The 27,503-nt window shown below is 32.5% G+C and overlaps 1 protein-coding gene across 1 annotated transcript; it reads right to left on the reverse strand.

The window, feature by feature from the left end:
• Nucleotides 1-16,827: 16,827 nt before the first annotated feature.
• LOC8270279 (UDP-galactose transporter 1) lies at nucleotides 16,828-21,202 on the reverse strand. The gene is made up of 5 exons (XM_002516291.4): nucleotides 20,725-21,202; nucleotides 18,678-18,927; nucleotides 18,384-18,591; nucleotides 17,580-17,811; nucleotides 16,828-17,247 (listed from the first exon to the last, which is right to left on the reverse strand). The coding sequence occupies exons 1-5, from the start codon at nucleotides 20,833-20,835 to the stop codon at nucleotides 17,020-17,022; spliced, it is 1,029 nt and encodes a 342-aa protein (XP_002516337.2). The 5' UTR covers nucleotides 20,836-21,202; the 3' UTR covers nucleotides 16,828-17,019.
• Between the last annotated feature and the right edge of the window lie 6,301 nt (nucleotides 21,203-27,503).

Genomic DNA, 27,503 nt, shown 5'->3' on the forward strand with positions numbered 1-27,503 from the left:
TGTGTTGCAGAGTCGGGAAAACTATTGCAATTTTGGTGACCCGACTCCCTTTAATTAATCATTGTATATTTGAGGTGTTTCTCTGGCAGGTCTTGGACCCGTTATACAGGGGGTAGATGTCCATAATTTAAGGGAGATTCTGCCGAATTTTCAGTAGAATTCTTCCGAGTCAAGATTCTTAGACAGTAATTCTAGAAGTCTAGGCCTAGGGTTAATTGCCAAAGGTTTTATATTTACTGATTTAATTGTTTTCATGAATAGATAAATCCGTCAATTTGGCTCACTCCACCAAAGGCATCGGAGCAGAGTTAGGAGGTCGTCAGAATTGTAAGTTAAAGTCATATATTTGTTTACATGTGTCATGCTAAGATTTTACGTAATAGCTCTGATTAAATAATTAATATGTTAATTATTTATTTAATTACTGTTGATATATGTTTCATTTTCTGCATTATGGCTATTGTGATTGCATATTGACTCGGGATAAGACGGCAGTAGAACATGCCACCTGATGGATTGCATCAGGACCATGTGCGCACCGATATGAATTTAAGTCGGGTAATAGAAGAATGGTTTATGATTTTCCCTGGTCGAGTTTAACTCTCTGGGCTGAGTAGAGTGAGTTGCCAGAGTAAAGGTCCCTAGTTGAGCATTGCTCTCTAGGCGCCGGCTTAGTTGGAAAGTTAAGTGACCAGACTGGATTTAAGGACCCTGGTCGAGCTTCATTCTCTGGGTGCCAGTTCTGTTGGAACGGGAGAGTCGAAAGGCTAAGACTGTTTAGTAATGAGGATTAGGATTCTACTGAAGTACTCCATCCCATAGTACGTGAAATTTATTTTATAGAAGCATGGCATAACACGTATATTTTTGCATGACTTAATATTTTATATTAAATTAAATAAATATGTTATTGAAGTGTTTGTAATTTATTTTTGGATATATGGTTTTAACTCACTCCCGATACTGACAGTCTCAATTTAACTGTTTTTCAAGTGTGGTTAGTTTTTCCGCAGTTCTTTTCATCTAGCAGCTTGATTCCTTCAGCTTCGGGTTTAATGTAACTGATTTTATTGGTATGTTAACTTTTAAAATTTTAGAATCTCTGCAGTAGAAATTTCAGATTTATCATTTTATAATTTCATGTAAATTCTGGTCTTGCCTATTCATGCTAGCAATACACATTCTAAATATATAGAACCTGATGGTTGAGGTTAATTGTGGATCAGTGCTATTGGATTGAGATTTGATTAAGTTAGTGAATGGTCATGCTTACTACGGGATTCGGTAGACTTACGCCTACCATTCCCTAGTACCGGTCACAGGCCCACAGATCGGGTCGTGACAAAAGGAGTGCTCATAGTGAAATAGAAGAGGTAGAGGTAGAGATTCAACAGGAAGGCCATGATAAAAGTGAGGACTCTGGAAGTGAAGCCGATGAAAAGGAGAATGAATTTGTTAATTCTGATTATGACTTGCATGAGAAGATCATGATGAGTTATCTAAGAAATTTGTTGATATGGAGCTAGAAAGGGATAGGAATAGGGTAACTGAAGATGTTGTTGGTGTGAGGAACCAGATCAGACTGTGTATGCACCATCATATGAGCTTAGGTCATGCTCCTCATCTAATGACAGTGATGTTAACTCAAACAAGACCAAATGGCTAATTTTCAATGAAGAAACAGATATAGCCAACCCAGATTTGAAGCTTGGCTTGCTATTTAGTTCTTTTAAACAATTTAAAGATGTTGTGAAGAACTACTCTATAAGGAGCAGGAACTAAGTAATCTTTGGTTCAAATACAAAATCAAAGTGCAAAAAAGTTTATGGTTTTTTTATTTAGGCTTATTTAAAGACTAGGGATAAAAATTATATGCAGATCAAGTCTGCTAAATTTGAACATAGTTGCACTAAAGAGCATTACAATAGACATGTAAATGCTAACTTTATTACAATGAAGTATGTGGAGAGGTTTAGTGTCACGACCCCATCTGTGGGCCTGTGACTGGCACTAGGGAATGGGTAGGCGTAAGGCCACCGAATCCCATAGTAAGCCTAACACTCAGTGACTTAAATAAATCTCATCTCATTTAATATTATTGATTCCACAATTTATCGTAACCATTAAATTTTACACAATTAATTCGGTCTGCCAGAAGAATTAGGCAAGACCCGAAACTACAGAAAATTACAACAGATATATATATCTACTATTTCTACTGTGGAGAATCTAAGATTTTACAAATTAACATACCAAATCAAATACATCACCCGATGATGAAGGAGTCGGGTTACTAGATAAGAGCCACGGAAAGACTAACAATCACAGATCTGAAAAACAGTAAAATTGAGACTGTTAGTCTCGAGAGTGAGTTAAAATCATATATCTAAAAACAGTTGCAAACACTTCAATAATACATTTATTTAATTTGAAATAAATACTAAGTCATGCAAAAATAAACGTGTCATGTCATGCTTAAATTAAATAAAATAATTTCTTACACACTACGGGACGGAGTACTTCAGTAGAACCCTAATCCCAACACTAACATCTCAGTCAATCTCAACACTGACATCTCGACTAATCTCGACTCTCTCATTCTAACAGAACTGGCGGCCAGAGAGCGAAGCTCGACCAGGGTCCTTAACTCCAGTCCGGTCACTTAATTTAATGTTCAATATCAGCCTTAGCCTTTCTGCTCTCTTATTCCAATAAGACTGGCGCCCAGAGACCGAAGCTCGACCAGGGACCTTACCTTCAGTCTGGTCACTTAGGTTTCCAAATAAGCCGGCGCCCAGAGAGCAATGCTCGACCAGGGACCTTTACTCCGGCAAACACACTTTACTAAGCCCAAAGAGTGATGCTCGACCAGGGCAAGTCCTAAACTTTCCTTTTAAATTTACCATTTTACCCATTTTCCATCACTCACAGATTTATACCGGTGCACTCATCAAAATACTATGTTCTACTGCCGTCTGTCCCGAGTCAACACAAAATCGATAAATTCAATGATGATGAACATGATATATATGAACGGTAATCAAAAAGCATGATATATATATGAATAATAATTAAATGAATAATTTAGACTTGCAATCAATTAATCATAATAACTATTTAAAATTGTGCATGACACGTGCATAACAGATATATGACTTTAACTCACAGCTTTGGCGACTTCCTATCTCTGCTCCGATGCCTCGAGTGGAGCGAGCCGAACAGATGGATTATCTAATCACGGAAAACAATTTATCAAAACGCTGAAACAATCTTAACTCGGGTAAATTCTACCGAAAATTCGGAAGAACCTCCCCTAAAACACAGACGTTTGCCCCCCGTAAAACGGGTCCAGGACCTGCCAGAAAAATACTTCAAATATTCAGTAATTTAATACAACGGGAGTCGGGTCCCCAAGACTTCACTATTTTTCCCGACTCCCCCACAGAGCATAATTCACGATTAAGGCAGGCAGTCCGACAAATAATTATTTTAACTCACGAATATTTTCTGATATACAACATAATTCAATAAACACATAATTATACCAAAGAATTTCCAAAATCAACGGGCCAGAGAAAAATTTACCGAGACGCTTGATCGCTCGGTCGACTCGCCTTCAGCCGCCGAAGTCCGATCGACGATCCGAACACACCATCGGACTCGAAACGACGTGCTGATGACGATCCTAGCTTTCGATTTTCCGATTCGAACCTCGATCATCCGGAGAGAATTACGGACGATCTCGACCGTCGATTTGCAAATGAAGTCTGATCGCCACGAAACAGGTGCCATTGTGAAGCTTGAGCTGAGGAGAGTCGGGATACGTCCTCCGATCATCCATCCCTCGCCGGAGCTCGCCGAAAAAGCCAAAAAATGCCGTTGCCAACACCTCGCCAGAACTCCCTCTTCAGGCCACCAAAGCCGATGCTGCCGCCACCAAAAGGAAGCCCTCAAATCACCGGTCAAAACAAGATCGACCTCGCACAAGGGACGCCAAGCAGTAACGGCCGAAACTACGCCCTTTTTTTTACCGCTAACGCCGGCCGCCATCACTGGACTCACCGGCGCCAATAGCACCCTCGGCCAGCTTCGCCACGCGCCCTGACGGTCGACGCCACTGCTGCTGCGCCTCCTTCTCTCTCCCCCGACGACTTCTTCTCCCTCTTCCTTCTTCCTTCTTTCTTTTCTTCTTTCTTTCCTTCCATATCGACTTTTGGTCCCTCAAATTTTCTTTCTTACCTTCTGGTCCCTCAACTTTTTTAATTACAACAATTTTGCCCTGCAAAATTACCAATTAACCCCTAAACTTTTATTTAGCCTTTCAATTAAGCCCCTAACTAACTAATTTGGGCCAAATTAGAATTATTGAAAATACACAATTACATATATACCCTTGCCGACATATTTATTTATAAAAATACCAAACATACAAATTTTCATTAAACCCCCATAATAATAAAATTGTACTTTTAATCCTCATCCCAAAATAAATTTTCAATTTAGTCCTAACACAATTAATTTAATTAATCAATTTGCTAACTATTTTCTAACTTAAAATTTAATACCACTAGCTAATTAAAAGACCAATTTCCCCAAAAATTCTTTTATGAAAACATCCTTTACAAATTCTTTCATAATTTTCCAATATATAATTTTATTTATATAAATATATACATTTGGGGAAAATTTGAATAGCCAAATTATAATTTATTTCTCAAGTAATTTACTTAATTAACTCCTTAAAAATCAAACTAATTGGGTATAGAAAAATAACTCATTTAATTGTCTAACATTAAAATTTTCATTAAATCATTTCAAATTAAACCGAATAAAAAAATAAATAAAGTAAAATTAATTTAAATAAAAACTCATTTATTAATTATTATTAATGTAACCATTATTAAAGGAAAACTTCGGGTATTACATTTAGGGCTAACCCTAGTTGGGCAATAGAAGGTATTATATAGACAATTAAGGAAGATTGGGCAGTTAATGTGTCAAGGCTTAAGGCTTGGAGAGCTAGAAATACTGTCTTGAAGTTCATTAATGGTGATAAGAAGGAGCAACTTGCTAGGCTTCATGACTATAAACTGAGCTTCTGAGGAGTAATCTTGGGTCCACTGTTGCACTAGATTTAGAAGAGCAAGTGTTTAAGGGAATGTATGTTTGCTAGCACAAGATTTGCAAATCAACAACAGTCACCACTAGGCATTTATAAGTGACAGACATAAGGTATCTACTCTTTACTTTTAGTTTATATAATTGTTTATGTGAATTTTAATATGTCTAACCATTTATTTATCTTGTTTATTTGACATAAGGCTTAATTTCTGCTATTAAAGAACTTTTTCCTAATTCAGAATATAGGTTCTGAGTTAGACATGTGTACAACAATTTTAAGAAGAAATTTAAAACTTTAGGTCTAAAAGAGTTGGTATGGGGAGCTGCTAGGGCTAGTTATGTCCATGTTTTAATAAAATAATGGACAAATTAGGAAAACAGTCCAAAGGAGGTTATAACTTCATGAACAGCATACTCCTTCACCATTGGTCCAGGTCACATTTTAGGACAACCCCTAAATATGACATGTTATTGAATAACTTGTGTAAATGCTTCAACCGTTTTATCTTAGAGTCTAGGACTGAGGGAATTATAACAATGAATGAGATAATTAGAACAAAATTGATGAAAATGATTCATAAAAAAAGAGATGCTATGAGGAGAAACGCATGTTTGTACTGTCCTAAGATTATTATGAAATTAGAAAAATCTAAAGAGTTTTGTTAGATGTACAGAACTGAGTGGTTAAGTGGTGATAGGTTTCAAGTGGTTGGACCTGGGGGTCAATTCGTTGTGGATTTAAAGGAGAGAACTTCCGCTTATATAAGATTTGACTTAACTGGCATACCATGTTGCCATGGGGTTTGTGCTATCTGGTATAATAATGACAATCCTGAGAATTACCTATATGATTACTACAAGGTAGAGACCTATTTGAAAACATACAGCCAGTTGTTGAATCCTACCACCAGTTATGAATTATGGCCAAGGGCTACAGCACCACCAGTCCTTCCTCCTACTCCAGCACAACCTAAGAAGAAAGGAAAACCTGTTACAAAAGAAGAGATTATAAGAAGATGAGATGACAGCTCTTATTAAAAAAGGAAAAGTCAACAAGAGAGGGTCAATAATGACATATATCATTTGTGGAGCTAAAGGCTGCAACAAGAGATTTCATGGCAATGGCACATCTAGATCAAAACAGTATAGGAGAAAAAAAATTACCTGTAAGTGTCATAATTTTTTTTATTTTGCTTGCACTTAAGTTCAATTAAATGAGCAATTATTGTGTCTTTATTTACAAGGTAAAAGAAGAAGCCAACCAAAGAGGTACTAGTAGTAATCCAAGAGGTAGTAGTAGCAATCCATGAGGTATTGGAGATGATAATGAGGGCCAAGGAGGTACTACTAACTAAGTCAGTCATGATGAAGAACCAATTGGGACCACATCTAACTTTGAAAATCTCTCCCTACTTCTACTTTTAAAAATCTCTCCTCTATAATCCCAAGTTCACAGGTATGGAATGGTCATGAATGTTTATAATTTTGAACAATTGATTACATAGATTTGATTCTAAGAGTATATAGACAACTTGAGTATGAACCTCTAAATCCATGACATATGCAGCTTCATAATCTAACTCCTAATCATTCAAGCCAAGTGGAGGTAGAAATACCTGGTCATCTAGTAGATCTTGATGTCTTTTCTCTGCACTGAACAAATCTGTCTCAGAGTATGGCATCAATACAGTCCAAGAGAGCTCATATAAATAAAAGAAGCATCAATGAGTTGCTAAGCGAGATTCCAACTCAGCAACAGAGTAACATGCTTACAGTTAAGAACAAGGCCAATAAGCCATTCTTGCCTCCTAGATCTATCACAGTAACACAAAAAGCTTCTGTAATAAAACTTCCATCATCAACTAAACAAGCTCCAACAGTTTCAAAGACGAAGACTTTGGGAAAGGGGAAAGGGAAGGTTCAGGCAACACCAAAGGCATCTCAGATGGAAAAGGGAAAAGCAAAAGTTGAGACTACAATTTCAAACAAGAAGAAGCATTGGATGCCAGTAGGCCTTGGAAACAAGAAGCCTTAGTTTGAACTTATTATAATTTCTATGTGGGGACCATTATTATGTATTCAATACTATTAGCTTTGATTCTAAATGGTTATTGGTGTGACCTATTTTGTTGCTTTTAGGACCAAAGATGCTTTTGTGATCCTTTAGACTGGATGAATGACATTGAATTAAAATCTTTACTTCTAATTGATGAATGACTTCCTAAAATGTGGTTGTAGGCTTCGAGTTGTGATTTTTTTCATATGGTACGATGACTGGGAGAATGAGAGGACTGCCATGTTGTTGACAGAGTTGAGGCGACTGAATTCAAGCTTGGAGAAACTTGGGGCTACCAATTCTAGTGTTGTTGTTGGTAAATGGTAGAGGAGTTCGCAACAGTTTAGGATAGGAAGGATTTTTCTCAAAATTTTCAACTAGGATTCCTTTCGATCCTTGATATCCTATAGCGAGGATGATTCCCACATGCACATCTAGAAATCCGCATTCCTACTATTGGATCTCCAGCATGAAGTAACTCGCTTGGTTCTTCATCCCCCTTTTCTATTGCTTGCAGAAAAATACAATGAAAAAAATTTCCACCAAATGAGTGAGGCAGAGAGAGCGATATAATGGGTTTATTTTGGGGTTAGGGTTTCTTATAAATTTGGGAAGAATTCGGATTTAATTTAGGGTTTCAATTTGGGAATTAGAAATATAATGAGCGGGACATATAGTGATGTGGATAGAGAAGACACTTGTCAAAGGTGATGAGGGGATTCTCTTTCTTCGGTTGCCAGGTCAGCTTCAGTTGGCTAGAAATTGGTTGGCTACCCTCAATTATACACTTTATATAAGTTTTGGTACCAATTAGATTCAAATTAAAGTATTAGTATCAATTTAATATATGGTCCAAAAGTTTGGTACCACTTGGGCTATTTACCTATAAAGTGACAATTTCAAAACTAGTGATGCTCCTGAAGAGCTTATAATAGAAGATATATATAAGAAAGTAGTCCTAGAAAAGGTTCAAATGCTTAAAGATGATGAAAACAACAAGATCTCAATCAATTATATCACTTCAGGTAAAAGATGGGATCAAAGTGAAACTGTTGTCAACAATATATTTGCATATGCATTAGAAACTAATATTACAAAAGAAAGTGAGAACATTTCCATTGTTGAATATTGACAAAGAAATAATTGGTCTAAATAGAAAGATGCAACCCAAGCAGAATTCAACTCATTAGAAAAAAGCCATGTCTTTGGGCCTATTGTTCTAATACCTGAAAATATTAAGCCCTATAAATGATTTTGTGCAAAAACACAATGAGAAAAATAAAATTGTGAGATACAATGCATGATTTGTAGCACAAGGGTTCTCGCAAAGACTTTGGCATTAATTATGAAGAAACTTATTCCCCAATTGTGGATGAATTTGTAATTAGCTTAACAAGTTTAGAAGGACTTCATATGTATCTTATGGATGTTGTTACAATTTATTTATATGGATCATTTGATAATAACATCTATATGAAAGTCCTTGAATGACTGAAAATGCCTGTAGCATATAGCTTAAAACCTCGAGAAATGTATTCAATTAAGCTATAAAACTTCTTGTATGGATTAAACGATCTTGACGAAAATTGTATAATCGAATTAGTGAATATCTTTGAAGGAATGATATACTAACAAATCAATTTGTTAATGTGTTTTTATTAAGAAAATAAATTATGGTTTTGCTATAATTACACTTAGGTTGATGATTTAAATATCATTGGAACTCCTAAAGAGTTGAAAAAAATAGTAACTTATTTATATTTCGGGATGAATGACATTGTATTTTTCTCAAAATTTTCGACTAGGATTCCTGATAGGAAATCATCATCTTAGCAACCACACACCCCAATAACTAATGAGTTATGATACATATGGAATGCAAGAAAACACCCTCCAATCAAGATGATTCCAAAACCCAAGGATCTCATCAAGTGAAGTTAGGAAAAACTAGTTCCAACAATGAAACTAGCACTTGAATTCAACTCCAAACGCCACAAACCAAGTATGATTTGATAAGTTAAGAATCAAACACAAGATTTTGGTTAGAGAACGCCACAAACTAAAAATAGTTTGATAAGTTCAAAGTTCATGCAAGAACTTAAGCAAAAACACCCACAAAGAGCAAACAAAGATTATCATTCAAAATTCTATCAAAAAGGTAAAACTTGCTGCCGTTGTGTTTTGTGTGTTATTAAAGTTTCTCATCTTCTTTATTTTTTTTTGTGCCAACATTCTCTTTACCTTGTTTGTACTTGATGATGTATGGAAAGGATTCAATAAATTCCACCCATTTAGCATGCCTACGGCTTAGCTTCCCTTGTCCTTTGAGATATTTCAAAGACTCATGGTCGGTGTGTATAATGAATTCCTTATACCAAAGATAGTGCTGCCATGTCTCTAAAACTCTTACCAAAGCATAAAACTCTTTGTCATAAGTTGGGTAGTTTAGACTTGCTCCACTTAGCTTCTCACTAAAGAACGCAATTGGTCTTCCTTCTTGCATCAAGACTCCACCAATACCTATTCCACTTGCATCACACTCAACCTCAAAGGTTTTAGCAAAGTCAGGCAAAGCAAGTAAAGGTGCTGAACTAAGTTTTTCTTTTAGCAAGTTAAAAGCATTAGTTAAACCAAACGGCATGACTAACCACTCATATAATCCATGTTTTGTTTTGAAAGCGGTTTTCCATTCATCACCCTCACGCATTCTTATTTGATGATATCCAGATTTTAAATCCACTTTAGAAAACACACAAGCACCGTGCAATTCATCCAACATGTCATCTAGCCTAGGTATAGGATGGTGATACTTTACCGTTATTTTGTTGACGGCACGACAATCAACACACATCCTCCATGAACCATCTTTCTTAGGCATTAAAATTATAGGAACCGCACAAGGACTCATGCTTTCTCTTACGTACCCCTTATCCATAAGCTCACTCACTTGCCTTTGGATTTCTTTTGTCTCCTCGGGGTTGCATCTATATGCTGGCCTATTAGGTATGCTTGCACCCGGAATGAAATCAATTTGATGTTCAATTCCTCGAATTGGTGGTAATCCTTTAGGCACATGTTCGGGAAATAGCTCTTCATATTCCTGCAAAAGCTCAAGAACAACACAAGGCAAATCCTTATTAAGATCATTAGAGATCATCAAAACTTCCTTGTACATGAGTACAAGTAAGGGCTGCCTCAAGGTTAGTGTTCTCCTCACATCACTTGGCTTTGCATACACATTCATCTTTCTTTCACTCTCATCTCCCTTGTTTTCTCTCACCTTGTGTTTCCCATTACACTCACTTTTACCACTTACCTCACCTTTTTCTTTTTTCACTATTTCTTGCTCCCTCCCCTGATATTCCCCATATGAAGATTCAAGCTCTTCATATTGTTGTTTAATTCTCACTTGATCATCAAAAATGGCCTTGGGAGGTAATGGTCCAAGATTGAACTTTTGTCCATCAATAATCAAGGAATATTGATTCTTGAACCCATCATAAATCACACGCCTATCATATTGCCAAGGTCTTCCCAATAAAACATATCCAAGCATACATGGGAACCACATCACAAAGCACCTCATCCTTATATCTCCCAATGGAAAAGAAATTAGCACTTGCTTATTTACCTTCACAACACCACTATCATTCAACCATTGCAACTTGTAAGGCCTTGGGTGTTTGGTAGTTGGTAATTTCAATTCTCCACAAGCAAAGTACTAGCAACATTAGTACAACTTCCACTATCAACAATCATGTTACACAACTTATTAGCAATTAAACAATGAGTATGAAACAAATTCTCACGCTCTCCATGTTCATCGTGTTTACATTGCAAACTAAGTGTGCGTTGTACTACTAACACATCCCCTTTAGCATACTCAACATCACTAACATCCTCTAAAGTTGGCATGTCATCATTCTCATCATTATTTTCATTTTCACTTTCAGATTCAACAATTCCATCTCTAACAATCATGGTCCTCTTATTAGGGCAATCACGTGCATAATGACCATGTCCAAGACACTTAAAACACTTCAAGCTTCTAGATTGATTAGCTTGATTCTCAACTTTGTTTTTGCTGCCTATTTCATTTTTATTCTTATTCTCATCCACTTTAGGCTTAGCAAATTTATCATCCTTTTTACTCCAATTCGATTTCCAATTAGAAGAACTAGAACTCGAATTAAGTTTAGAATCAAACTTACTTGCACCTTTTCGCTTGAGTTGCCTTTCAATTTTCATGGCTACATTCACCATGTCCTCAAGCTCCACATAATGTTGCAACTCCACAAGATCAGCAATATTCTTGTTTAGACCATTCAAGAATCTTGCCATGGTGGCCTCTCTATCCTCCTCCATATTTGCTTTAGTCATAGCCATTTCCATTTCTTTGTGGTACTCCTCCACACTCATGGTTCCTTGCCTTAGAGTTTGCTATCGTTGATGCAAATCTCTATAGTAATAGTTAGGAATGAACCTCTTCCTCATGATGCGTTTCATCTCCATTCATGACCCTACGGGTCTTTCTCCATTTCGTCTCCTTTCCCTACACAATTGATGCCACCAAACACTAGCGTAATCACAAAACTCAACGGCAAGTTTTACCTTTTCTCCTCCGAATAGTTATGGCATTCGAAGATCATCTCCACCTTTTGCTCCCATTCCAAGTAGACATCGGGATCATTCTTTCCTTGAAAGGAAGGAATTTTCATTTGATCTTTGCCTAGGTTGCGATCTACACCATCTTGCCTTGATCTCCTATTGTGTCTCCTAGGATGGTCATCTCCACCAAAAGTGGTTGCTTGGTCATCCTCCAAATCAACCGGCATCATAATCCTCTTGTTCAAAGGCTAGTTGCCTTTCTCTTCTAGGCTCGTTTTGAATTCTTGTAATAGTTTCACCTTGCCTTCTCACACTTTCAACAACATCATCCATTCGCCTATACATTCTTTCAAACTCTTTTGCATTGCTTGCAAAGTTTGCTCAATGGATGCTCCAACACTACTTGAAACTTGTTCTTTTGACATTCGCGAAAAACCTGAAAAACAAGTTAGTATAGCCTCACAAAACACTCGCTGTGTCTCTCAATTAAAATGTCACACTTCGTGTTTCACTCCAAAGTTTTGGCTTTTCTCGATGCTAGTCTCACCACTATTGCCTTTTACCTCTCTTACTTTTGCTTTAGGTTCTTAGATGAACTAATCACCTAAACAAACCAAATCAGATTATGGCAATTCAATGGAGTGAAAAAAAAAAGGCTGGTCTAGATTAAGTTGTTAGGTTATGCCAAATTTAAAGTAGCTAGACACAAGAAAGCAATAAAATAAAATAATAGAATAGGATTTCTATGCCGCCCAAACTTTCTCTTTTTTTTTTTTTGATCTTCTGATTCTTTTTTTTTTAATGATAATAACACAAGTGAAAAGAAATTATGAACAACACAATTTTTTTTAGCAAGGGACAACGAAGTTTTACTTTATGCGCACAAAGGTGTAAACTTTGAAAAGAAAGAGTACTTAGAAGGAAAATATTGAAACAAGAAGAATTTGGCACAAAAAAAAATAAAGAAGATGAGAAACTTTAATAACACACAAAACACAAAGATAAGCAAACCTCAACTTGAAGCAAGCTCTGATACCAAATGATAGGAAATCATCATCTTAGCAACCACACACCCCAATAACTAATGAGTTATGATACATATGGAATGCAAGAAAACACCCTCCAATCAAGATGATTCCAAAACCCAAGGATCTCATCAATTCCTTAATGAAGCAAGCTCTGATAACACACAAAACTAGTTCCAACAATGAAACTAGCACTTGAATTCAACTCCAAACGCCACAAACCAAGTATGATTTGATAAGTTAAGAATCAAACACAAGATTTTGGTTAGAGAACGCCACAAACTAAAAATAGTTTGATAAGTTCAAAGTTCATGCAAGAACTTAAGCAAAAACACTCACAAAGAGCAAACAAAGATTATCATTCAAAATTCTATCTTTACAAATGGATTTGGCTTTGATATTTATAGCCAAAACAAGACAAAGAAACCTAAATGGATGTCTTTTGAGCTTCCCCACGTTTTTCCCTTTAATTCCCCTTAAAACTTATTAAAAGTGGCTGTTTTTACATTGATGTCACTCATTTTTGTAACTCCCAAATGACAACTAATTATGTGCATCCATTTTGTAACTCCAAATTATGACTAATTATGTGCATCTATTTTGTAACTCTAAAAGACAACTAATCACACCATAACTTAAGAAAAACCTAATAAAATGAAAATAAAAAAAGGCTTCAAATGAATCTTATTGGACCTATGAGTTCAGCCCAAACTTATTGCACTAAATTAATGATTTTGGATCCTTTTTGCAATCCTAAATCTTGAATTGAGCCTTGTTGTGTTTGAACACTCCAAATGTCTTTAATTAAGCCCAACAAAGCTTATTGCATACTTTTGGACTTGGATCTTGTCATTGGACCTCCTTGAAAGCTTAAAGGATCATTTGTAATTCTTGTCTTTATTGCATCAATTCCTTTCGGTCCTTGATATCCTATAGCGAGGATGATTCCCACATGCACATCTAGAAATCTGCATTCCTACTATTGGATCTCCAGCATGAAGTAACTCGCTTGGTTCTTCATCCCCCTTTTCTATTGCTTGCAGAAAAATACAATGGAAAAAATTTCCACCAAATGAGTGAGGCAGAGAGAGCGATATAATGGGTTTATTTTGGGGTTAGGGTTTCTTATAAATTTGGGAAGAATTTGGGTTTAATTTAGGGTTTCAATTTGGGAATTAGAAATATAATGAGCGGGACATATAGTGATGTGGACAGAGAGGACACATGTCAAGGGTGATGTAGGGGATTCTCTTTCTTCGGTTGCCAGGTCAACTTCAGTTGGCCAGAAATTGGTTGGCTACCTCAATTATACACTTTATATAAGTTTTGGTACCAATTAGATTCAAATTAAAGTATTAGTATCAATTTAATATATGGTCCAAAGGTTTGGTACCACTTAGGCTATTTACCTATAAAGTGACAATTTTAAAACTAGTGATGCTCCTGAAGAGCCTATAATAGAAGATATATATAAGAAAGTAGTCCTAGAAAAGGTTCAAATGCTTAAAGATGATGAAAACAACAAGATCTCAATCAATTATATCACTTCAGGTAAGAGATGGGATCAAAGTGAAACTGTTGTCAATAATATATTTGCATATGCATTAGAAACTAATATTGCAAAAGAAAGTGAGAACATTTCCATGGTTGAATATTGACAAAGAAATAATTGGTCTAAATAGAAAGATGCAACCTAAGCAGAATTCAACTCATTAGAAAAAAGCCATGTCTTTGGGCCTATTGTTCTAACACTTAAAAATATTAAGCCCTATAAATGATTTTGTGCAAAAACACAATGAGAAAAATAAAATTGTGAGATACAATGCATGATTTGTAGCACAAGGGTTCTCGCAAAGACTTTAGCATTAATTATGAAGAAACTTATTCCCCAATTGTGGATGAATTTGTAATTAGCTTAACAAGTTTAGAAGGACTTCATATGTATCTTATGGATGTTGTTACAACTTATTTATATGGATCATTTGATAATAACATCTATATGACAGTCCTTGAATGACTGAAAATGCCTGCAGCATATAGCTTAAAACCTCGAGAAATGTATTCAATTAAGCTATAAAACTTCTTGTATGAAACGATCTTGACGAAAATGGTATAACCGAATTAGTGAATATCTTTGAAGGAATGATATACTAACAATTCAATTTGTTAATGTGTTTTTATTAAGAAAATAAATTATGATTTTGCTATAATTACACTTAGGTTGATGATTTAAATATCATTGGAACTCCTAAAGAGTTGAAAAAAATAGTAACTTATTTAAAAATGAGTTTGAAATAAAAGATTTAGGATAAATAAAAAATTTCTCGGCCTACAGATCAAGCATTTATTTGGAGAAATTTTTATTCATCAATCAATTTAAATTGAGAAGATATTAAAACGTTTTAATATAGATAAATAATGAGTTCTCCCATAGTTGTTAGACACCTTAATATAAAAAAGGACCTTTGTCATTTTCGAGAAGATAGTGAAGAAATACTTAGTCCAAAAATATCATATCTTAGTATTATTGTAGCATTAATATATCTTGCTAATTGCACAAGACCTGATATAATATTTTCTATGAGTACTAGCAAGATATAGTTCTGACCAACTCAAAGATATTGAAATGGTGTGAAACAAATATTCTATTATTTATGTAGTACATCATATATGGATTTATTTTATCCATAAGACTCGAAGTTAGAATTAATTGGATATGTAGATATTGGATATTTATTCAATCCATATAAAGTTCGATCATAAACGGATTACTTATTTACATATAATAGCACTGCTATATCTTGGCATTCTACTAAGCAAATTCTAAACTGCCCAATCTAATCATACTGAAATATCGGCAATTGACGAGGCTAGTAAAGAATGTATATGGTTGAGATCTATGATCCATCATATCAAAAAAATATATGATCTCCCATTTGATAAAGAAAGTTCAACAATGTTACATGAAGATAATGTTGCTTGTATTGCACAATTCAAAGAATAATATATTAAATGAGATAGAACCAAGCACATTTCACCAAAACCTTTTTTACGCATGAGCTTCAGAAGCGAGAAGTTTTGGATATTCATCAAAATTCAATCAGTCGATAATTTAGCATATTTGTTTATAAAAGCACTTTCTATAACAAAATTTGAAAAGTTTGTGAACAAAATTGGTATGTGCCGATTAAGAGATTTTTATTAGAATTCATATTTGTCATGACGGGAAGCTTTTTATGCATTGTATTGTTTTACCCTTAGCTTAGGTTTTGTCTCATTGAGTTTTCCTGGCAAGATTTTTAAAAATGCGGTGTTATGACACAAGTTTTTACATGCATAAATAATATTATAGCTTAGATAGGGAAAAGATACTGCTTTTCGTACGCTCGGCAGGTAAGTTGAGTACTAGCGCATCAAAAAGATAGGCCAGGATGCTACGGAGATTTTTTTCCACGGAATTTCTTTAATAAGATTTTAACCAAATATTTCTTATAATATACATTTACAAGAAAGTGTTATAATAAGATTGAATATTTATCATTATCTTTATAGATGGCAAGCTCCATAAATGCTTCTAATTGCATTTTTGAGACGGATAATTTTTCGTTGGCTGAGGCCATTTGCTCTCCTGTTTGGCTAAGGTCATTTCCTATCTTTCTGATTGTCCTTGGACATTGAAGCAGTGGTAGCTAACATTTGTATTGGTTTATCTGCCATTCCAAACTTTATAGTTAATTTTGTTCTTAGATCTTGTAATCTGCCCCCAGCTGGTGGGTACCCTTATAGTCTTTTAGCCCTTTTTTAAAGGCTGGTCTTTTGCAATGAATTTTTTAGTTGTTAAAAACAAAAACAAAAAACAAAAGAAAAAAAAAAGAACCATTCTTTTGACTCTTAGTTGTAAAATAGCTCCTTTAAATCATGAAAGACTTGTAATTGCACCGAACATTACATGTCAACACAATGGACAGCAATGACCATGGCAAACTATAAGTAATTGAGCAAAATAATAAGCTGGTATCAAAAATTGTTGCTTATAGAGCCAAATGCTTTTACTATTTCTAGATGAGAAGAAAATATATTAAAAATTTATGGGTGATCTAATGGATGTGCACACAACAAGAGTGAAGCTCTGTTTTTCCAATTTCCCCCATTTATATTCGTATTAACCCCTATATCAACTACTAAGAACCTCCCACAACACCTCTTTTATCAGACCTTATCATCTAATTTATCATTTACAAGGGGAAGCAACTCCATCCTGTTCCTTGGAGTCCGGGGAGTTCGAGGAGTTCCTGGTGGCGGTGGCTGTTGGGCAAGCAAGTGCCTCACATACCCATAGAATGTACATCCGACAAGTGTGATACCACATCCAACGGCATTCATAGCTGAAATTGGGTTCCGGAAGATCAGCCATGAGACCAAGACAGCAACTGCAACCTGTCCAGAATAAACAGAGAACTCAACTATGGAAGATGATGGCATATGTGTTTTATACACAACAGCTATAATGAAGTAGCCAACATGTTTCAGCACACAAACATAATGTGCAAAATTTGTGATTAAATCGGAATTACACGCCACATCCAAAAAGTAGGCATTGAAGAGAACTTTGAAATAATAAATATGAAGATCTGCAAAGGGCCTTTCCTAGGTGCAACTTTAAATATTTGAAAGCTACCTAATACAGTTAGTAGGCTCAAAAAATCTTAACAGTTCCCAAGTAAGAATAGAATTGCCTTAGGCACCAAAATTCACTTAAATAGTCTCACCTTAAGGTTACCAGCGACATTAAATGTAACTGCAGTCGTAGAATGAATCACGTAAAAGATGGAGAAGTTAAGACAGAAGGCCAACACCCCAGAACTGAAAATGATGATGAGAGAAGACCCAACAGACTGGTGGGTGTAAAACCAATCTACAACCCCACTGCCTTCGAGTAGCATTGCTGGAACTCCTAAGATCATGGTTGCAAAAGGTGCCATATAGTACACGGTGTTTATGCTAAAAAGAAGTACATGGAAAAGATAAGATTGAATCAGTATAATAGTTTCACATGGACACCCTGCCAACACTAAATTCACATGTTCTGCATCTCAAAGCAACTCTCCATAGAGAAACAGTTTGAATAAATGATATTGAGTATTTAAATAAGTAAAAGGAACAAATACAATTTCTTGGTTTGAGATCTTGAACGGTATGCCTAGACAAAATATAAATCCTCTATTTATATGAGAAGAAGTTTATAATATGAATAATTAAACTTCCTCCCCTCCGCAATCTTTTACTTCATTATCTAAAAGTAACAATCAATAATTGATAAAAACATTTGCCACAGCTCTGTAACATATAAAAAGGGAAATTACAAATGCAGTTGCTATGCTGCAGAGAGGAAACATGTTAATACCTCTTCACAAGTACCTGGACTGCAGTAATTCTCATGAAAGAATGAATAATTTTTGGTAAATCATAAATTCTTAAATAGATCCACAGGATCATATAGCACATCATACATTTATGATAAAATTCATGTGGTATGATTTTGATCTTACAGATAACAACAACGATAATGCTACCTGTCAAATTTATATCCATGTAGCAGAGATTCTGCAAGGATAGTCTTTGTTGAAGTAGCCAAACATCCAAATAAGGCAGCACAGAATCCAAACATATTAAAGCTGAGCTCAGTAACAGAAGTGAGGAGTATTCCTCCAACAATAGGTACCAAAGAAGCCCAAATTCTCCAATCAAAGTATTTTCTCCAGACCAACCACTGCAAAACAACTGTCCAATCCACCAAGGTTGATATGAGAAGAAGAATGCAGGAAACAGAAAAATGAATATGCATGTAAATGATTTTTTGAGGTCACCTGTGGTTGCAGGAGTAAATGACTTAATTGTTTGCATGAAAGAAACAGGAATGTATCGCAAGCTCACATTCCCCAACACTATGTTGACACAAAATACAAATGACATGGGAAATATTCTTCGCCAGCGATCTTCAGGGTCAACCACTATCAATGGTTTGAGCTTCAGCACTTTGATTGCAAGATATGCTCCAATTGATGAGCATATGAAGTGAACACAAGATACTGTGAGTGGAAACTTGAAATCCAATTTCTGTAAACATAAACCATGTCACACTTAAAGAGGCCCGATAATGACTATAAGCATAGATTGAATCATATAAAGATTTCAGAATTAGGCAAAATAGCCAACAAGTTAACAACCAGCTGTAGTAGGAACCATGATTCCATAATAAGTAAAATTATTATCAACTAAATGAATATAGGGAGAAGGATCATTTAGGCAAGGTTATACCATCTAATATCAATATACACCAAATCAATTATTTACCAGCATATTACATAAATCACAATTAATTTCATTGGCAGAAATAAAATTCCAGAAGACAATCCAAATAGAAAATATGAAAATAGAACACTTTAGGATAACTAACGTACTTCATAATGAAAATAGACTTTTAGATTAATGTCACATAAATATTGAGTCAAACTGGAGTCATTTAAGCCACTTAAAGGTTGCAGAAAGGTACAAGATGGCGTGCAATTAGCCAATATCTTCTTTTTGTTCACAATATTAAGAGTAAAATATCAAGTATGAAATTCCCAAAAAAACTGAGCTAGGATTGATGTTATTTTATGGCTCAATAATAACATGTTAGAATCCTTTAGTCCTTGAAAATTGAATGTCATGGCTAATTTAGTAGCACAATACACTAAATTACATATAAACAAGATCTCAAAATATCTGAGATTTCATTATATCATTATCTTATCTATTGAATTTACACAAAGAAAACATTGGCAGCAGCAAGGAATCAGGATCCAGTTCAAACCACACAAAATGATTTTCTCACTTCTGTTCTAGGATCACGACACAAAATGATTTTCTCACTTCTGTTCTAGGATCACGACAGACTCCTTACCTGCCAGCTCGCAGGATACTCCCAAGGAGTAAAGTAAATCCAATAAGATAAAGAGGGGAACTGGCGATTCTCTCTGCCTCTTGCTTGATGTTATACCATCTCGCCAAGTTAACTTCCCCTAAATTGTCATTATTTTCCATGGACCAGAAATTGCTTTTATAATTTTTGAGCACTGTACATGTTCCTAGATCTGTTTTTGGTTTTCTACACAGATTGGAGTATTGCAGCCAATCATGAAAAGGAAAAAACAAAAATGACAGCCTTGTTGCTAATCATTTTCTCCATACACAAGTCTTTTGCAAGAAGCCTCTTGTCAATTAGAAGAAACACTTTTTTAGGAAAGAACTATTTTAAAATTGACAGACAGACAAACTGCTGACCAGCTCAACTATAAACACGATTTCTGGCAGTTTGTGAGCTTATTATATTCAAAGACATCAAACCTTTGTGCATCAGTTGGTGAGCAACGTATCCCAATACAAATACATTCCTCCAAAGCAATTTTCAATAAGTTATAACGCTTAGAGAGTCTACACATGTCAATTGGAATCGTTAAACATAGCTGAAAAGTTGGAAATAAAAGTAGATGATTTAAAAGGGGATTTTATTTGAATCTACGCCTTCAAATTAAGCTGATAATAGGAAAATGAATTTCTCCAGAAATCAGCAGAATTAAATTATATAAAAGATCAAAATTCAGAATTATAAAAGGCCAGAAACAGGATTCCAAATTCAGAGATCGCTTATCAATACATCCATAAAAGTGAACATCAAAATCCATCAATCAAAAGTACTACTGCAAAATTTAGCACACCCATGAAACAAAATCGAAAAGAATTAATCACTACAGCATAAGCAAGAAAACCCAATTAACATAGACATAATAAATGACAGAATGCAATAACAGAGGTTTTAAAACAACCAAATAAGCAAAACAACAAAAAACGTAAATTAAAAAACGAACAGACCTGGAAGATCCACTTGTTCATGATAATCACAGTAACATTGAAAACCCACCACTGAATAATAGCGAGTAGAGATCTGAATACACTCCATTGACACAATACACTCTCTTCCATCTTGTATCACTCTATATCGTTTCACTCAGTCAGTCTTAAAAAATTCAAAAATAAAGAAAACCCAGATCTCAAAAACTCTATAATTCAACTCAATTTCACTATCTCAGCTTACCTATTCAGTGCCCAATTCAAAACAGGCAAGTACTAGATAATAAAGAGACAAGAAAATGGAAACTGTATTTGTAGATAGAAATTAAATACTAAACAAGAAAAAAGGAAAGAATTTGATTAAAAATAGGGAAAACCCTAATAGCAATAACAATGTGAGGGAGGGCGTAACGGAGCAGGCAGCTCTTCCTCCATGTGGGATTTGTTTTGCTCTCTCTGTTTTTGTAATGAAATTTTAAACGTCTCTCTCTTTCATACTTTCTCTCTCTCCTTCTTATTGTGCCTTAATGCAATTTCTAGATTACTGTACTTCAAAAAGTTTATACCAAATTACTATTTCACCCCAACTGTTGATAATATCGACATTTTCATCCATTTTATTCGAGTACCGTAATAAATTATCTGAATTTTAATTTTAAATGAGAGTATCTTTCATTAAATATTATTTATATTACTATATACCCTTAAATAAATTACATAATTTTATATAGAAAAGTTATGTTTTTGTTTTTTCTTTATGATTTTAACAAAAAGAGATAAATTAAGCATTCAAATATTCGTTACTAGTCATCTAATTGATTTTATTTTGAATTAATGCATATAAAGGGTGAAACATATTTTTTATTATTTGTTTTCTTTAGTTAGGATTCATTTTAATTAGAAGATAAACTACATAATTTTCTATTAAATATCTTGCAAATATACTTTAATTATAAGCATGTATTTTATATTTTAATACTATTAATTCAATTTGTTTCTTCAATTATATGAGATCAAAATATGCAGATTTTATTTTTATTTCATCTGAAATTAAAGACATAATTCTAGTTTGAAGTTTAAAGTGTCACTTTATAATTATTTTACTTATTATTTATATTTTATATTATCAACTATTATTTGGAAAATATATAAGTTAAACTTGCGGATACCTATTTGATGATGCAGTGCCTAGAATATTCTTTTTCTTTTGAGTTTGACACGTTTGAATTTAGCACTTATGCTTATTATAATATTACTATTCAAAGTACTGGATACATGCTCTAAATCTTTATTTATCTTATTTGTAAAGAAAAAGAAAAAGGTAAAGTCTAATACTCTTAATGGGTCCAAACCAAAAATTAAAAAATGGCAGCCATAAGATTTGAATAAACTTTTCTGGTCCATATGGACTATAGTGATGCAGTTTGACAATTTGCATTGACTAGCATTTCCCACATCTCTCTCCTAGGTTGCTAATTGCTATTATTTATTCAAAGGTAAAAGATGTAAAAATACCTTTAAACTTATTAATAAAAACTTAATTATTTAATTCAATTAAATCTATTAGTTTTTATAAAAAGTCTAATTAAGTATTCTTTTTTTTTCTAGCTAATTAAATCCTTTAATTTTTATAAAATGTCTAATTAATCCTTAATGCTAACAGTATTTAAAATGCTATTAAGTGTAAGGATCCCATTATTTTGAGAGTGCGAATAATAACTATTCTGAATAATAACCACGCTTATATCACGTGAGAGAGAAAAAAGTCACTTCTTCTTTTTTATTTACCTTATATTATAGCTCCTACAACCGTAGAACTTTCTTCAATAATTAGTCTCTCTTTATGAAATGTACATCTTTGTGGTTTTATTGCAAAAACATATTGAAGGTAGTGAGATGTAATCTAACTCAACAACTTGCACTCACCACCTACTTACAAATGAGCATGGTGAAGAAGATAAAAATATTGCTACCATTTCAAGTGAGAAAAGAAATCACTACTCTTTTTTATAAATTAGAATTAACAAATATTTATTGTATAAAAATAAAGAAAAAGAATTAGTTTTTTTTCCCTTACGAGATCTAGGCATGACTTTAAAATATTCAGAACGGTTATTATTTACATTCTCAAAATAACGAGACCCTTATACTTGGTAGCATTGAGGACACTATTAGCATCATGGATTAACTGGACTTTTTATAAGAGTTAATGGGCTTAATTGAATCAAAAAATAAAATGAAAACTTAATTGGACATTTTATAAAAATTAATGAGGTTAATTGAATAAAAAAATTAAAATTAAATTAAAATTTTCTAATAAATTTAAAAATATTTTTCTACGCCTTATTTAAATATTTTGTTGAGATCCAAGCGTTGTATGGAAATGAGCCTCTTTCTATACATGTCAAATGGTGGATTGCATACAGTAATATTATATATATGAAAATAGCATTTGTAATTTAAGTGATTGATAAATTGGCTTGAGGCTGTGTGTTGGTATTTTATATAAGAGTTTGCATTATGGAGTATTTATGCAATTAATAAATTGTAGAAGTTAAATTAGATATTAAGATTTTATTATAATAAAAAAAAGAAAAAAAAAAGGAAATTGCAATTTATTATTTTTATAAAATTTGAGATAAGATAGTACATATTCAACATATGGTTTATTTGTATCAAATGACATGATAAAATAATGTTTAATTTATAATCAACCTTGATCTTCCTTTCCCCGCACTACCTTCCATTATTAAAGCCAAGAACCGAGGAGCCTAGCACAAAATAATATGCCAAAAATATGCTTTTTTCCTTTTGCTTCTAGACAATGAAGAATATTTTCTACATACTATGCAAATCCTTGATCTAGTGGAATTCCTTCTTTCTCTCGGTGCTGCAGTTGAATACTATCATCTTATGTGAAATTAAAGTGTAGGACCTGTCACCTATGTAAAAACACAAACGCCATCATATTAATTATTACTATCTTAATTACTTCAGTTTTTCTTTTGTTAGGTATAACTAAGATTTCTTTATTTCATTTTATTTTTGAGTTTATAAAAAAAAATAGAGAAATACGGACTTGAGATTTCACTCAAATCAAAATATATTTTTATCGTTAAAATAAATTTAAAAATAAAAATTTTAAATTCTTTAAATTTATAATAGACGAAATTCGGACATAATAATATGTGTGCTATGAGAGCCTCTTTCATCTACAAAATGGAGTATCATTTTCTTCTTTAGTATTTATGATCTAATCAAAACATGGACTATACAAGTATGAAGTACTTTCCTTATAAATACCATGAAGGCAAAATGTAAGTCAACTATTTAGCTTTGCTGTTACTGATACTTCTGCAGCAATAGATGATTGTGTACATCTATAGCAAGGGGTACCTTTTAATGCTAAAAGCAAAGCAATTTAGTGAACAAAGTGGTGGGGAAGCAACTTCAGGAGAACTAGGACCCCTGGAGCACATGGGGTCCAAAGAGAAGTGTGTCTATTTGAAAACCCTTTGGCCAGAGGTAGGCCCTAAGGCAAAATAAGGCTATGAGTGACTAATAATTCCATTCGATAGAAATATCAGATAATATTTATAGAAAAATACAAGAATAAAGTTATAAATAAGTGAATGTAAAATTTTATTTTGATCTCTTTCTATTTATTCGAAGGAAGCCTTCTTACATTACAATCATTTTCTAATGTCACAAATTCATATGTTTTAATTAGGTGGGAGAAGGTGAGGGTACTCATTTTCAGTAGTTGGGAATAGGTGATGTTTTGATACGATGATACATTCATGCAAGTTAAGAAATTAAATCAGACAAATCCCACAAAAGTACATTTGTAAGTTGTAATCTAAGGATGTTGATACAGTCGACAATCTTTTATTATGTCAATGGCATAAATTTTAATGAAAGAGAGGGAAAACAAAAAGTGATTGCAATACAATACAACTCATAGCCTTTCACATAATAATAAAGACATAGGACTTCCTCAGAGAGGATCATGAAGGTTTTGTGTTGTTTTCCTTATTTTTTGTTTGGCGTAATTACAAATTAAAGATTCGTTTATATTTTTTAATAATTTTATTTAATATATTTAAAATTCTAAAATAAATACTTATTTTTTAATTTAATTTTAAAAATATTTTTCGGTAATAATTTTTAAAATTTGACAGTAAAATAGATGTGTAGGAAGTCGATTGTGCTTACTAAAAGAATAATAATTATGAATCAGTAAAAATAATTTATCCTAAATTTAATAATATGACTATTAAAAATCTCACACATATACATTTTTTTCTTATATTTTACATATAAAAATAATAAATTTTTTATTAACTCATTAATTTTTATGTTAATAAGAAGAAATTGATTTGTCATGTCATTTTTCTCGTTGTAAAATTTTAAATGTTACCAAAAAATATTTTTAAAAATAAATTAAAAATATAGATATTTAATTTAAAATTTTAAAATAATTGGATAAAATTACTAAAAAGTGTAAATTTATAATTTAATTAGTAATTAGACTTTTTTGATTTGTATGCTCCTTTTCAACAATTTTATTTCAAATTTTAATAATTAAACTAGAAAAAATTATTACTATCTGCATTTTAGATTCCATTTTAAATTTTTTTTATAGGTATTTTCATATGCTCTAAATAATGAAATTTTAATCATTAAAAAAATAAAGACAGACTTAATTATCAAGTGGATTATAGCCAAACATTTCCAACATTACATCTCTATCAATACATTGGAAAGATATGCAAATCTGTGCCAAGGAAAGTAACTTGTTCATTTGATATGGTCACACTGATGTCTCTGCTTCATAATTGGAAATTAGTGTTTTGGAGACTAAACTAAACCCCTCGGTTGGCTTGAACCTAACAACCTATTTTTAATTTAGATTTAAAGACTTCAAGACTACTTATAGAGATTTTTCTTAGATGAGCAATTTGCAGAACTTTAATTCATTTATAAATAATGTGTATTTTGTGTTATATGCAGGATTTGCATAAAATTGCTACTGAGTGTAAATTTAAATTTTTCTTTTTTAAAAAAAGGTAGAAAAACCCTTTAGAGATTATCTAATTTAATTGAATAAACCTTTAAAATTTCTTTTAAAGTTACTATTTTTAAAAAAATATGCTTTTACAAAAAGAGCATCAATTTATATGTTTTTAAAAAACACTTTTTCTTTTCCATTGAGAAACAAGAAAATTTAGTAAGATATGTATGGCTGTCGACCAATTCTATTATCCTGCCACATTGTCCTCTTCTGGAAATCCAAAGTTATAAAGAATATTGATAGAAACGAAGAAGAGAGAAAAAAAATATATATATATATATTCAAAGCCAAACCCTTTTCCTTTAAATGATGTGATAATTTTTACTCGAGCTTCATTAATTATGTAATATTTACATTACAACTCTAAAATATATATTATATATATATATATATATATAAAATAAAAGCAAGGTTATAACTTGTTTTCTCTCTTTTATAAAATTTTTTTTATAATTTTTAAATTACTTTTCTAAATTATGGTGAATTTAAAAATTAATACAAAAAATATTAAAAAATAATAATTGTATGAGTATAAAAAAAATATATTAACTATATAAAAATATATTATTAATTAATATTAAATCTTTATTAATTCTACACTCAATCATTTAGTTACTTTAAATTATTTTTCTCATACTATTATTATAAGAATTATTTTAAAATTTTTAATCCACTTTTTATAATTATAAATTTAATTTAATTTTTATAAAAAATTCTATAATTTTGCTCTCAATCATTTAATTACTTTGAATCTTTTTTCTTTTTTTCATAAGAATTATACTAAGATTTTTAATATATTTCTAATTTAATTTATTTTATTCAATTTTATAAAAAAATTATAATTTCATATTTTAGTTTAAAAATTTATACATATATCTAAATAATTTATGATTAATCACTATATCTATAGTAATGTCTAATTCATATAAATATTTTATGGCTAAATAAAAAAATAGTCCCTTGAACTTGTTCCGTTTGTATAATTGGCCTTCTGAATTCAATTTTGATTCAATTTGACTTCTCAGCTTTACGGGTTGTTATTTTTAACCTCTCAACTAAAAGTAACAATAAAAATTAATATTCTCACTAAAGATATTATTTATAATAAGAACAATGCATAATTGAACTATTCAACTTATCCTATTTTGTAGTTGACCTTCTAAAATTAACTTTGATTTAATTGGGCATACGAACTTGACGAGTTGTTATAATTAAACCCTTCACAGATATAAATTAAGCGCTTTGAATTAATCTCTTATGAAAAGTATGTTCCATTAGTTTTAATATATATTTACTGTACATTAAAATTATTGTATTAATTTTATTAAATAAAATAAAAAATATATTTTTCAATTGATTAAAATAAATCATTGTAATCTTTCAACTTTTCTACCATCAAGCACTTCTTTTTATTCTCACAGGCTATGTCTATACCAGTAACTATAGTAAAAAAATGTTTAACATATATTAAAAAACTACAAGTTTTATTTAAGAACTAAAATTTATTATTTTACTCTTTTTTATATTTTATTTACTTATTTTTATTTTAAATTTATATTATTTTATTCGAATTTTTACATTTTTAGATAGCGTAAAACACATGCACATAACATCTGTAATTGAAGAAAAAATAATAACCCATAAAGTTGAGAGGTCTAATTGAATCAAAATTGAGTTCAGAGGGCCAATTGCAAAAGTAAAATAAGTTTAAGGAACCATTTATATA

This window comes from Ricinus communis, chromosome 7, assembly GCF_019578655.1.
Source record: "Ricinus communis isolate WT05 ecotype wild-type chromosome 7, ASM1957865v1, whole genome shotgun sequence".
NCBI lineage: Eukaryota > Viridiplantae > Streptophyta > Magnoliopsida > Malpighiales > Euphorbiaceae > Ricinus > Ricinus communis.

What these genes read in the sequence shown, in the direction of transcription:
- LOC8270279 (XM_002516291.4), bottom strand. Translation starts at nt 20,835, where the DNA reads ATGGAAGAGAGTGTATTGTGTCAATGGAGTGTATTCAGATCTCTACTC. An exon ending in TGAACAAGTGGATCTTCCAG is followed by an intron (nt 18,928 to 20,724) that starts GTCTGTTCGTTT and finishes TTATGTTTACAG; the next exon opens with AAATTGGATTTCAAGTTTCC. An exon ending in ATGTCGCTGGTAACCTTAAG is followed by an intron (nt 17,248 to 17,579) that starts GTGAGACTATTT and finishes TATTCTGGACAG; the next exon opens with GTTGCAGTTGCTGTCTTGGT.